The 13,105-nt window shown below is 51.7% G+C and overlaps 1 protein-coding gene across 1 annotated transcript in view; it reads left to right on the top strand.

The window, feature by feature from the left end:
* The first annotated feature begins 3,810 nt into the window (after window positions 1-3,810).
* Window positions 3,811-13,105, top strand: part of LOC140386546 (C-X-C chemokine receptor type 3-like) — a 53,635-nt gene continuing 44,340 nt past the window's right edge. Inside the window, exon 1 of the mRNA XM_072468967.1 lies at window positions 3,811-3,885. Coding sequence (XP_072325068.1) covers window positions 3,856-3,885 — 30 coding nt within the window. The 5' untranslated portion in view covers window positions 3,811-3,855. The remainder of the gene's footprint in view (window positions 3,886-13,105) is intronic.

The raw sequence follows: 13,105 nt of genomic DNA, 5'->3' as shown, positions 1-13,105 counted from the left end.
GCCGCACGTGGTCCTAGGAGGGGAAGATGGCAGCGCCCACTGGCCGCACGTGGGGGGTGCCAGGACAATAGCGGTGATTGAGCGGGCCTGGCACACTGCAGCGAAATGTCTCTTCTTGCCACAGATCTTGCAGAGGGCGCTCTGAGCCGGGCAGGTCGGGGTCGGGCCCTAGGACTCCGTGTTCCACAACGTAGCCGAGGATGGCTCGGCGGGTTCTGCGGAAAACGCCTTTTTCCTTATTGTAGGTGAGGTTCCGGAGTTTAGCGGTGTGGAGGAAGTGCCGGAGGTTTTCGTCATGGTCCTGCTGGTCATGGCCGCAGATGGTGACATTATCTAAGTACGGGAACGTGGTCTGCAGCCCGTATTGGTCAACCATTCGGTTCATTTCTCTTTGGAAGATCGAGACCTCATTGGTGACGCCGAAGGGGACCCTCAGGAAGTGGTAGAGGCGGCCGTCTGCCTCGAAGGCAGTGTATTGGCGGTGCTCCGGGCGGATGGGGAGCTGGTGGTTCGCGGACTTCAAGTCAACTGTGGAGAAGACTCGATACTGCGCAATCTGGTTGACCATGTCAGATATGCGGGGGAGGGGGTACGCATCGAGCTGCGTGTACCGGTTGATGGTCTGACTGTAGTCAATGACCATCCGGTGCTTCTCCCCAGTCTTGACGACCACCACTTGGGCTCTCCAGGGGCTGGTACTAGCCTCAATGGCCCCCTCTCGTAGGAGTCGCAGGACCTCCGACCTGATAAAGGCCCTGTCCCGGGCACTGTATCGTCTGCTCCAAGTAGCGACGGGCTTCCAGTCCGGGGTGAGATTTGCGAAGAGCGAGGGTGGGGCGACCTTAAGGTTTGCGAGGTTACAGACGGTGAGGGGGGGCAGGGGTCCACGGAACTTTAAAGTAAGGCTTTGGAGGTGACACTGGAAGTCGAGCCCCAGTAATAGAGCAGCACAGAGATGGGGAAGGACGTAGAGTTTGAGTTTAGCGCACTCTACGCCTTGTACAGTGAGGGTTGCGACACAATACCCCCGGATTTCTACTGCGTGGGATCCGGAAGCCAGGGAGATTTTCTGGATCGAGGGCAGGATTGGCAGGGAGCAGCGCCTTCCCGTAGCTGGGTGTATGAGGCTGTCTGTGCTCCCGGAGTTGGAAAGACAGCCCGTTGATCTGGACGTTCATCGTAGACTTCGTGAGGTGATGAGGCCGGGACCGGTCAAGCGTGATGGAGGCGAGCCTCGGAAGGCAGTTGGTAGGCCGGTCGGAGGTAGCAGCGGCCAGCGTACGGTCGGGTGAGCCGGGCTCCCAGGAGGCTGCGGAGAGATCCCAAGATGGCGGCCCCCATGGGTCGTGCGTGCGGGTGGCATCAGCGATGGCGTTCAAGATGGCGGCCCCCGTGGGTCACGCGTGGCGGGTGGAGAACAAAATTGCGTTAAAGATGGCAGCCCCCATGGGTCGAACGTGGCGGCCGAAATTGAAGATGGCGGCGATGATGGCGACGCCCAAGGGTCGCACATGGCAGCTGGGGGCGGCCCCGACAGGCAGCAGCCGCACTGCTGGGCCTAGAAGCTTTAGGGAGAGATCGGGCCTGGCAGGCTTTTGCAAAGTGGCCCTTCCTCCCACACCCGTTGCAAGTCGTGTTCCATGCAGGGCAGCATTGTCTGGGGTGATTACCTTGGCCACAAAAGTAGCACCTCGGGCTTCCGGCATTTGGCGGGCCGCTGCGCGGCACAGGCTTGCGTCGCACCCGGGTCGGATGATGACGGCACCCACGAGGTCCACGAGGGTGCCGCATGGACGGAGGTGTAGGCCCCCATGTTCTGGGAGGCCACCTCCATTGAGTTGGAGAGTTGCACTGTCTCTGGGAGGCCGAGTGTACCCCCTTCTAGCAATCGCTGGCGGATATAGTTTGATTTCATGCCTGCGACATAAGCGTCCCTGATCAGCAGCTCCGCGTGCTGGGTAGCCGATATCGCTCGGCAATCACAGTTCCGACAGAGTACACGCAAAGCACGCAGGAATTCTGCAAGTGATTCCCCAGGGCATTGTCATCTCGTGGCAAGAAGGTGCCTAGCATATACCTCGTTAACGGCTTCACATATTGTCCCTTCAGCAGCATTATCGCCTCGTATACGAGGGGGCGTCCCTGATGAGAAGAAAGACTCGTGGGCTCACCAGTGTGTGGAGGATCTGTTTCTTTAGGAGGTCTGCAAAGTCTTCGGTGAAGGATGCGAGGTACGCTTCGAAGCAGCTCAGCCAGTGCTCGAATGTTGCCGTGGCATCGGCTGCCTGTGGGTCCAGCTCCAGGCGATCTGGCTTGAGTGATGAGTTCATCTTAGCCCTTTAGTGTATTAAATTGATTTGCCATCAATAAACACAGGACGAGTGATGAACGTAACTGAGGCTTTAATACACTAAACAGCAAGCCCCCTGGCCTCTGATCCCAAACTGGATCGGAGGTGCAGACTAGCCACCTTTATACATGAGCCCGATGGGAGAAGCCACAGGCAGAGCCAGCTGGGCTAAGCCCAGGCATGTAACAACACAATACAATGCAATATAGTGGTTTACAACAGTGTGGGTGTGGGTGGGTGTGAGACTGTGTGTGTGTGTGAGTGTGTGTAAGAGAGTGTGTGTGTGTGAGACTGTGTGTGTGTGTGATTTAGAATTGATTTTTGGCTGGGTTAGGCCGTACATGTAAACCAATGTGTCCCCACTCTCCCCCATTCCCCAGCACTCCATGGTGAGAATGGTGGGATACTGTGAATTGCTCTGGTTTAGGGTCTGATTTACACCACTGGAACATTTATTTGTGTCTTTTTCATATCCAAAACATTGTGGGCAGGTTTCTACATGTTGGTCTGAGAGAATGGGGGTGCCAATGTCCCATGGCAGTGATTGTCCCCTTTATTGGCCAATGGGTGGGCAGAATCAGGCTGTCCATGTGATGAAGAGCGCTGGGTGGGTTCCTGAGGGGCTGAGAGGAGGGTCCCTCCAGCACCATAGGAGCTGCAGCCTGGCCACCCAGAGAACCCCCTCCACCCCCCCATCGATCTGTTCCTGGGAAATCGGCCCTGTTTCTGATGCTATGGTGTAGGCCTAAATCACAAAATACTTTGTTCAAAAATGCTTATGTCTGACTCTCAGTGATGTGGAGAAAATGGCTCCAAACTAACCGTTGTTCAATAGAAAATAGAATTAAACAAATTAACTTATCTTCTCACGGCATTTGATCATGGAGGATTTTCTCATGGTTGATTATGTCACCCTGAACCCTAACACAAACAGTGTCATTTGGAGGGAGTTCTCCCTCGGGTGCGATACAGAGGGAGTGCCATTCCCCACCCTCTGGATGAGATCGGTGTGGTGGGGGGGCGGGGGCTCTCGTTTCTCTGCCCAAGTGGGTGTCAAAGGTCCTGCGGTCACTATTCCGATCTGGTGCCCCGGTCTAAAGTTTACCTCAGGGTCAAAGTTGCTGGAAAATGACTGTCCACTGATTTATCATGTTGCTGTTTGGACGGAGGCTGATGTGCGCTAATTGGCCGCAACAGTATCACAGCAGCGACCGAAAGGGCTTTCCGAACCGTGCAGTGCTTACACTGGGACTTTCCTGAGCTGGTGGTGAAAGGCAAGAGAGAAATATATTTAGAGAGAGAGAGAGAGAGGACAGTACCTCAAATCAAATCAAGGCAATATCTCCCCCACCACAGTCATTTGTTTTTCTGACAGTTCATTCATCACCCACTGTGAAACTGAGCTACTGAATGAGTGCTGTTTCCTGCTCTCTCACTTAGATATTGATCGTCTGAAAAAGTAGCAGCAATTTTGAACAGGAGGAAAATATCAATAAACGACACCGATGGACACCCAAGATATTGAGTTTGAAATAGTAAGTGGCAACTTTCTTGCTTGACTCTAATTTGCGTAATTTTCGTAACACGAAGGGTTATGTTAAAAAAAATTAAATAATTTCACTTTGCGTAGCCTCTCTCAATGCCATTGGATTTTATTTGGTAACAGCTCTTCTGAATTTTGGATTTTGTTTATTGTCATGTGTACCGAGGTACAGTGAAAAGGAATTTTCTGCGAGCAGCTCAACAGATCATTAAGTACATGAAAAGAAAAGGAAATAAAAGAAAATACATAATAGGGCAACACAAGGTACACAATGTAACTAGATAACACCGGCATCGGATGAAGCATACAGGGGTGCAGTGTTCATTTTAATTGCCCAGTTTACAAATGTCCTTGTTGAATGGAAAATAAACCAAATTAAACATCTATATTACGGAGTCAAAGAGCGAAGCAGATTTTTTAAAATGAAAAGTACAAATATTCTGAAAGTATGAGTCTTTCGACAGTTTTCAATTTCTTGTTAGCTGCATTTTCGTTCAATTCATCCAGTAATATTTTATCAACACCTCCAACGAGTTTGGTCGTGTTTTTGCAGTGTTGCGATTTGATGTTCCACAGTCACATCCCTGGGCACTGGGATATATGATGATCGACCTTCAGTTTGTATTAACGGCTGTTAATCTGATGTCAGAGATTGACTGACCATTATAGGCAATCACCAAATTGAGGAACAGGAGCTGGCTGTGAGGGATTGGCAAATTGATGCGGTCAGAATTTTGTCGGGTCACGGGTTTGAAGCTTCATACCACAAGGTCTACAGTTACTCCAAGTCGACCAAGAATGTCAAAGCCTTTCTGATAGATCAGAACAATCTACCCACCTTTTCCCCATATGCCTCAATCCCCGCCTACCCACTTACTCCCCACAATGCTGAATCCCCATCTACCCACCTTCTCCTCACATCCCTCAATCCCACATTCTCCCCAAATTCCTCAATTCCATCTCTGTCCATATCTCTCAGGAGTTCCTCTGTCTCTCTTTCTTTCTCTCCGGAACCATTCCACCTGCCCCTTGTGGTAGTCACCACTGTTGTATTGTATGTACCGCATACGAGGGGTATTACGGTAAGGCCCCTGTACTACAGGTACGGGGGTAGATCCCTACCTGCTGGCTCCGCCCAGTAGGTGGAGTATAAATGTGTGGGCTCTCCGAGCTGGTGGATGTAGGCCGACCCTATGCCCGTAATGAACGCGTCTCTCATTAGCAGGTTAGAATGTTCAGCGGCCGAAATGGCCTGGCAATCACAGTCTCTCACCAGGGCGAGCAGGGCAAGCCAGAAATCTGCTACAGACTCACCGGGAAGTTGGTGCCGCATGGACAGGAGGTGCCTGGCGTAGATCTTGTTGGTCTGCTGAGTGTAGTTCTCCTTCAGTAGCACCATGGCCTCTGCGTAGGTAGGTGCGTCCTGGATGAGGGGAAAGACCTCGGAGCTCAGCCGCATGTACAGAATCTGGGGCTTCTGTGCTTCTGGGATTGGGTCTGTTGCAGATCCGATGTGCGCTTCAAAGCAAGCTAGCCAATGTGCGAAGTCCTTTTTGGCGTTGTCTGCTTGACGATGCAGCTGCAGGCGATCCGGCTTGATGCGGAGATTCATCATTGTAAAATCTCTGTGTAAATTGGCAGCAGCTGTAGGAGGCCACACATCTCTGTGTAATAAATTGATGCACTATCAATTACGACGAGACGAGTGTAGAGAGTAATCGAGGCTTTATTACACAGAGATGTGTGGCCTCCTACATCTGCTGCCGAAATGGCTGCAGTTCGGAGAGCACACACATTTATACTCTGCCGACTAGGCGGAGCCAGCAGGCAGGGATCTACTCCCGTACCTGTAGTCAGGGGCCTTACCTTAATACCCTTGTATGCAGTGCAGTATATACAATATAAAACAACAGTGGTGACTACCACAGCTGTGATGATGGTCCAAGTCTGATACATCTTCCAAGAGAGAATCCTGGCGAGATGATCAAAGTATTCAGCAAATAGGAGTGTGTGTGACTCACAGCCTCGCTGTAAACACAAACAACCTGTTTGAACACACATCAAACACAAAGGAATGAGCGGACAGGAAGTAACGGCTGACTGACTGCCTCACAGTGCAATTGGGCAATGACTCCTCAGACAGGGGACCTCACGGGTATTGGGCAGACTCTGCACTTGGTTGCTGATCTTCACTGAGAATACTTTGGAGATTTATTTTGGAGCGGGGGAGAATTGTTTGAGGAAGTGTTCTGACCTCCGGACTGAACTGAAATCTGCCCAGGTCTCAGTTCCGGTGTTGAATCTAGTCCTGGACACTGCACAGGCCGAGGCCTGGGAGAGGGTGCAGAGGAGGTTCAGAAAGAAGTTTACATTGGTACAGTGCCTTTCACAATGTCTCAAAGTGCTTTATCCCCAATGAGGTACTATTGTGTTGTCGGAAACAAACAGCGAATTGGCTCAAAGCAGCATCCCACCGATTCCCATCGCTCCACCATTGTTGTGCCTTCAGCTGCCATGGGCCCCAAGTTGTGAATTCCCTCCCTAAGCCTCCCACCTCGCTCTCTCTCTCTCTAACTATCCATCTGTCTCACTCTCTCTCATTCTCTCCCTTCCTGTCTCTCTCTTTCTTCCTGTCTCTATTACATTCCATCTCTCTTTGTTTCTCTCTCTCTCAATCGCTCTCTCCCTCTCTCTCTGTCTCCCTCTCTCTGTGTGTCTCTCTCTCATTCTGTCTCTTTGTCTCTCTCTGTCTCTCTTTTTGTCTCTCTCTGTCTCCCTCTCTCTGTCTCTCTTTTTGTCTCTCTCTGTCTCCCTCTCTCTGTCTCCCACTCTCTGTCTCTCTCTCATTCTGTTTCTCTGTGTCTCTCTCGCCGTCTCTCTTTTTTGAGCTCTCTCTCTCTTGGTCTCTGTCTCCCTCTCTTTGTCTTTCCGTCTCTCTCTCTCTTTCTCTGTCTCTCTCTTTCTGTCTCTCTCTCTCGTCTCTTTCTCTTTCTGTCTCTCTTTCTGTCTCTCTTGTCTCTTTCTGTCTCTCTTTCTGTCTCTCTCGCTCTTCTCTCTCTCTTTCTGTTTCTCTCCCTTGCCTACTTTAAGACGCTCCTTAAAACCTCCATATTTAACCAAGTTTTAGGTAATCTGTCCCCAATATGTGGCTTGGTTCTAACGCATTAAAGATGTGGATCTGTACCCCAAAGTGTTTCACAGCCGATGAAGTACTTTGTTTGAAGTAAGGTCACTGAGGTAATGTCGGAAACACTGCAACCAGTTTGTGCACAGCAAGACCCCACAAATAGCAATGTGATAACGACCCATATCATGTTTTATTTTCAGTCATGTTGGTTGAGGAATAAATATTGGCTCCAAGACACTGGGGACAACTCCACCCCTCACCCCCTCTCCCCCACCCCACCTCCCAGTCTCTCACACATCTTCCAAATCATGACCGTGGCATCTTTTACACCCACCTGAGAGGGCAGCCCGAGATTCTTGGTTGAATGCCTCACCTGAAGGTGGCATCTCTGACAGCGCAGCACTCCCTCGTTGCTTCCCTGGACTGTCAGCCTGGATTGTTGCGCTCGGTACTGGGAGAGGGACCTGACTCAGAGATGGGAGTGCAATCAACTGATGTTTGCAAGCGAGACCAGGGATGACGGACTTCAGCTAATACGGAGAGACCGGGAGAAGCTGGGATTGTTCTCCTTGGAGCAGGGAAGGTTAAGGGGGAGATTGAAGCGAGGCTTTCAGAATCATGAGGGGGGTTTGCAGAGAGTAACGAAGGAGAACGTGTTTCCAGTGGCAGGAGGGTGGGTAACCAGAGGGACTCAGATTGAAGAGAATCAGGAAAAGACCAGATGGGGGGAGATGAGGAGAATTTTTATTTACACAGCGAGTTGTCGTGATCTGGAAGGTGCTGCCTGAAAGGCCGGTGGAAGCAGATTCAACAGGAACTTTCAAAAGGGGGGACTGGATAAATACTGGAAGGGAAAGAATTGCAGAAATAGAGAGGAACAGAGCAGGTGAGCAGGAGTGGGGACCAACTGGAGTTAGTCTGGACTTTCCTGATGGGCTGAATGGCCAACTCTCTTCCACCTTCTTCCGTCAGGAAAAAGATACCAAAGTTTGAGGTCACGTACCAACCGACTCAAGAACAGTTTCTCCCCTACTGCCATCAGGCTTTTGAATGGACCTACCTCGTATTAAGTTGATCTTTTCTCTACACCTTGCTATAACGGTCACATTATATTCTTCAGTCTCTCCTTCCTTCCCTCTGTACGGTATGCATTGTTTGTACAGCATGCAAGAAACAATACTTTTCACTGTAAGCTAATATATGTGACAATAATGAATCAAACAAATCAAATCCTGTGCTGGAATATTTGTCTGATCATTTCACACCTCAACTTGGGCAGTCCCCAGTCACATTTCCAGAGCTGTGCCAGGGGCGTAGACTCTGAACAGCACAGGGCGAGGCCATTCAGCCCATTTGTGTGTGCAATGAGTGTCGGGAGAAGAGAGAGAGACGCAGGACCTTCTGTCACTGCAATGAGCGATGAAAAGGTGCCGTGGTGCTGTGTAAAAAGAAACTGCTTTTCCGGTAAATGGAGCTGTGGGTTAACTGTTATAGGAAGGTGATACGCAGCAACGAGAGGTGTGAAAACCACGGTCTTATGAAGGGGTCAGATATGAGTCTGCTCATCATTAAGAAACTGAGACTGCAACCTTCAACAGCATCAGTATAGAGGGAGCTTTACGCTGTATCTAACCCCGTGCTGTATCTGTCCTGGGAGTGTTTGATGGGGACAGTGTAGAGGGAGCTTTACTCTGTATCTAACCCTGTACCTGTCCTGGGAGTGTTTGATGGGGACAGTGTAGAGGGAGCTTTACTCTGTATCTAACCCCATGTTGTACCTGTCCTGGGAGTGTTTGATGGGGACAGTGTAGAGGGAGCTTTACTCTGTATCTAACCCTGTGCTGTACCTGTCCTGGGAGAGTTTGATGGGGACAGTGTAGAGGGAGCTTTACTCTGTATCTAACCCCATGCTGTACCTGTCCTGGGAGTGTTTCATGCGGACAGTGTTGAGGGAGCTTTACTCGGTATCTAACCCCGTGCTGTACCTGTCCTGGGAGTGTTTCATGCGGACAGTGTTGAGGGAGCTTTACTCTGTATCTAACCCCGTGCTGTACCTGTCCTGGGAGTGTTTGATGGGGACAGTGTAGAGGGAGCTTTACTCTGTATCTAACCCCATGCTGTACCTGTCCTGGGAGTGTTTCATGCGGACAGTGTTGAGGGAGCTTTACTCGGTATCGAACCCCGTGCTGTACCTGTCCTGGGAGTGTTTGATGAAATGAAATGAATGAAAATCGCTTATTGTCACAAGTAGGCTTCAAATGAAGTTACTGTGAAAAGCCCCTAGTCGCCACATTCCGGCACCTGTTCGGGGAGACTGGTACGGGAATTGAACCGTGCTGCTGGCCTGCCTTGGTCTGATTTCAAAGCCAGCAATATAGAGGGAGCTTTATTCTGTTTCTAACCCTGTGCTGTATGTGCTAATCACCACTGTTGTACATATCAGAAGATGTGTGGTACGGGGGTAGTCCCTGCCTGCTGGCTCCGCCCAGTAGGAGGAGTATACAAAGAACAAAGAAAATTACAGCACAGGAACAGGCCCTTCGGCCCTCCCAGCCTGCGCCGATCCAGATCCTTTATCTAAACCTGTCACCTATTTTCCAAGGATCTACTTCCCTCTGTTCCCCGTCCGTTCATATATCCGTCTAGATGCATCTTAAATGATGCTATTGTTCCCGCCTCTACCACCTCCGCTGGCAAAGCGTTCCAGGCACCCACCACCCTCTGCGTAAAAAACTTTCCACGCACATCTCCCTTAAACTTTCCCCCTTTCACCTTGACATCATGACCCCTTGTAATTGACACCCCCACTCTTGGAAAACACTTGTAGCTATCCATTCTGTCCATACCTCTCATAATTTTGTAGACCTCAATCAGATCCCCCCTCAACCTCCATCTATCCAATGAAAACAATCCTAATCTACTCAACCTTTCTTCATAGCTAGCACCCTCCATACCAGGCAACATCCTGGTGAACCTCCTCTGCACCCTCTCTAAAGCATCCACATCTTTCTGGTAATGTGGCGACCAGAACTGCACGCAGTATTCCAAATGTGGCCTAACCAAAGTCCTACACAACTGTAACATGACCTGCCGTCTCTCGTACTCAATACTTTATCCGATGAAGGCAAGCATGCTGTATGCCTTCTTGACCACTCTATCGACCTGCGTTGCCACCTTCAGGGTACAATGGACCTGAACTCCCAGATCTCTCTCTACATCAATTTTCCCCAGGACTCTTCCATTCACCGTATAGTCCGCTCTTGAATTAGATCTTCCAAAATGCATCACCTCGCATTTGCCTGGATTGAACTCCATCTGCCATTTCTCTGCCCAACTCTCCAATCTATTTATATTTTGCTGTATTCTCTGACAGTCCTCCTCGCTATCTGCAACTCCTGGACAGCAGCCATTTCGCCAGCTGCTGCAGGAGGCCACACATCTTAGAGTAATAAAGCCTCAGTTGTATTCAACTCTCGTCTCTGTGCAATTGATCGTGCATCAATTTATTACTGTAAGATGTTCAGAAGATGGACCTCGGCATCAAGCCGGATCGCCTGCAGCTGGAGCCGCAATCAAGCGACGCCAAAAAGGACTTTCAACACTGGCTAGCTCGTTTCGAAGCTTACATCAGATCTGCACCAGACCCAATCCCGGAAGCTCAGAAGATCCATATACTCTACTCGCGGCTGAGCTCCAATGTCTTTCCTCTTATCCAGGACACGCCGAATTACGACGAAGCCATGGCGCCACTGAAAGAGAATTACGCCCAGCAGACAAACACGCTCTTCGCCAGACACGTACTCTCTACTCGCAGTCAACTCCCTGGTGAGTCCGTAGAAGATGTCTGCCGTCCTTTAATTCCCCTGGTCAGAGACTGTGACTGTCAGGCCGTCACGGCCACGGAACAGTCGAGTCTCCTCATGCGGGACGCCTTCGTTACGGGGATAGGGTCAGACCTCATACGCCAGCGACTTTTAGAGGAGGCCATGCTCGACCTCGCAACAACAAAAAAACTGGCGCTATCGATGTTGGTCGCCTCGCGCAATATTCAGGCCTACACCCCCAGCCACGAGGCCCACCCCTCCTACGCATCGTGGATGCCGCAGATGGCCGCCCCCCCCCAGGAGCCTCATCCAGCCAATACGCCTGTGCCACGCGCCAGCGAGCCAACCCCGGGGGCCCCCGATGTTACTTCTGCGGGCAACAGAAACACCCCCGCCAACGCTGCCTGGCCCACACCGCCCTTTGCAAGGCCTGCGGCAAGAAGGGGAACTTTGCTGCGGTGTGCCAGGCCCGCTCAGTCGCCGCTATCGCCCCGACCCCCCTCACGTACGGACAATGGGCGCCGCCATCTTCGCCTCCCCGGACCACGCGCGGCCAGTGGGCGCCGCCATCTTCTCCCACTCAGACAATGCGCGGCCAGTGGGCTCAGTCATCTTCCCCTCCGCGGAACACTTGCGGCCCATGGGTGCCACTATCTTTTTAAACCCCCGCCACGTGTGGCCCGTGGACGCCACCATCTTGTCCACTCCAAGATCATCAGGCGCCGCCATCTTGTCTTCCCCACGGCACATGGGCACCACCATTGTTCCAGGACCCGTTCCCCCCGGGTACCCCATTGTTCGACACCAGCGACGACCAGTCACGACTCGCCTCAGTCACGATCGACCAATCTCGCCTGCACCGAAAGGTTCATCCATCCAGATACGGTAAGGCGCTGCTCCCTTGCGGTACACCCCGCCAACCAAAGAATCTCCCTGGCCTCCGGATCCCACTCCGTGGCGATCCGGGGGTACTGTATAGTCACACTCACGGTCCAGGGCGTAGAATTCAGCGGCTTCCGCCTCTACCCCCTCCCCAACCTCAGCACTGCCCTGCTACTCAGCCTGGACTTCCAGTGTAACCTCCAGAGCCTAACCTTGAAATCGGCACAGCACCCAGGACAGGACCTTCATCAGGTCCGAGGTCCAGCGGCTGCTTTGGGAAGGCATCATCGAGGCCAGCACCAGCCCCTGGAGAGCCCAAGTGGTAGTGATGAAAACTGGGGAGAAACACAGAATGGTCGTGGACTACAGCCAGACCATCAATCAGTACACACAGCTCGACGCATACCCCCTCCCACGCATATCTGATATGGTCAATCAGATTGCACAGTACCGGGTCTTCTCAACTGTAGACCTCAAATCCGCCTACCACCAGCTCCCCATCCGTGAGACGGACCATCCATTCACTGCCTACGAGGCAGATGGTCGCCTCTACCACTTTCTCAGGGTTCCCTTCAGCGTCACCAACGGGGTCTCGGTCTTCCAAAGGGAGATGGACCAAATGGTCGACCGGTACGGGTTGCGGGTCACCTTCCCGTACCTAGACAATGTCACCATCTGCGGCCACAATCAGCAGGATCACGATGCCAACCTTGCCAAATTTCTCCACACTGCCACTCTCCTAAACCTCACCTATAACAAGGAGAAGTGCGTATTCAGCACAAACCGCTGAGCCATCCTCGGCTACATGGTCCAGAACGGAGTTCTGCGGCCCGATCCTGACCTCATGCGCCCCCTCATGGAGCTCCCCCTTCCCCACTGCCCCAAGGCCCTCAAACGCTGCCTAGGATTCTTTTCATAATATGTCCAGTGGGTCCCAAACTATGCGGACAAGGCCCGCCCACTTATCCAGTCCACCCTTTTCCCCCTGACGGCCGAGGCTCAACATGCCTTCAACTGTATTAGAGTCGATTTCGCCAAGGCCACGATGCACGCAGTCGACGAGACGCTGCCCTTTCAAGTGGAGAGCGACGCATCAGACGTCGCCCTAGCTGCCACCCTCAACCAGGCAGACAGACCCGTGACATTCTTTTCCCGCATCCTTCATGCCTCCGAAATTCAGCACGCTTCCATCGAAAAAGAGGCCCAAGCTATCGTTGAAGCTGTGCGGCATTGGAGGCATTACCTAGCCGGCAGGAGATTCACTCTCCTCACTGACCAACGGTCGGTAGCTTTCATGTTCAATAACACACAGCAGGGTAAGATCAAAAATGATAAAATCTTGAGGTGGAGGATCGAGCTCTCCACCTACAACTATCGTC

This window comes from Scyliorhinus torazame, chromosome 12 (assembly GCF_047496885.1).
Source record: "Scyliorhinus torazame isolate Kashiwa2021f chromosome 12, sScyTor2.1, whole genome shotgun sequence".
Taxonomy (NCBI): Eukaryota; Metazoa; Chordata; class Chondrichthyes; order Carcharhiniformes; family Scyliorhinidae; genus Scyliorhinus; species Scyliorhinus torazame.
This window is presented reverse-complemented; position numbering and strand designations above follow the sequence as displayed.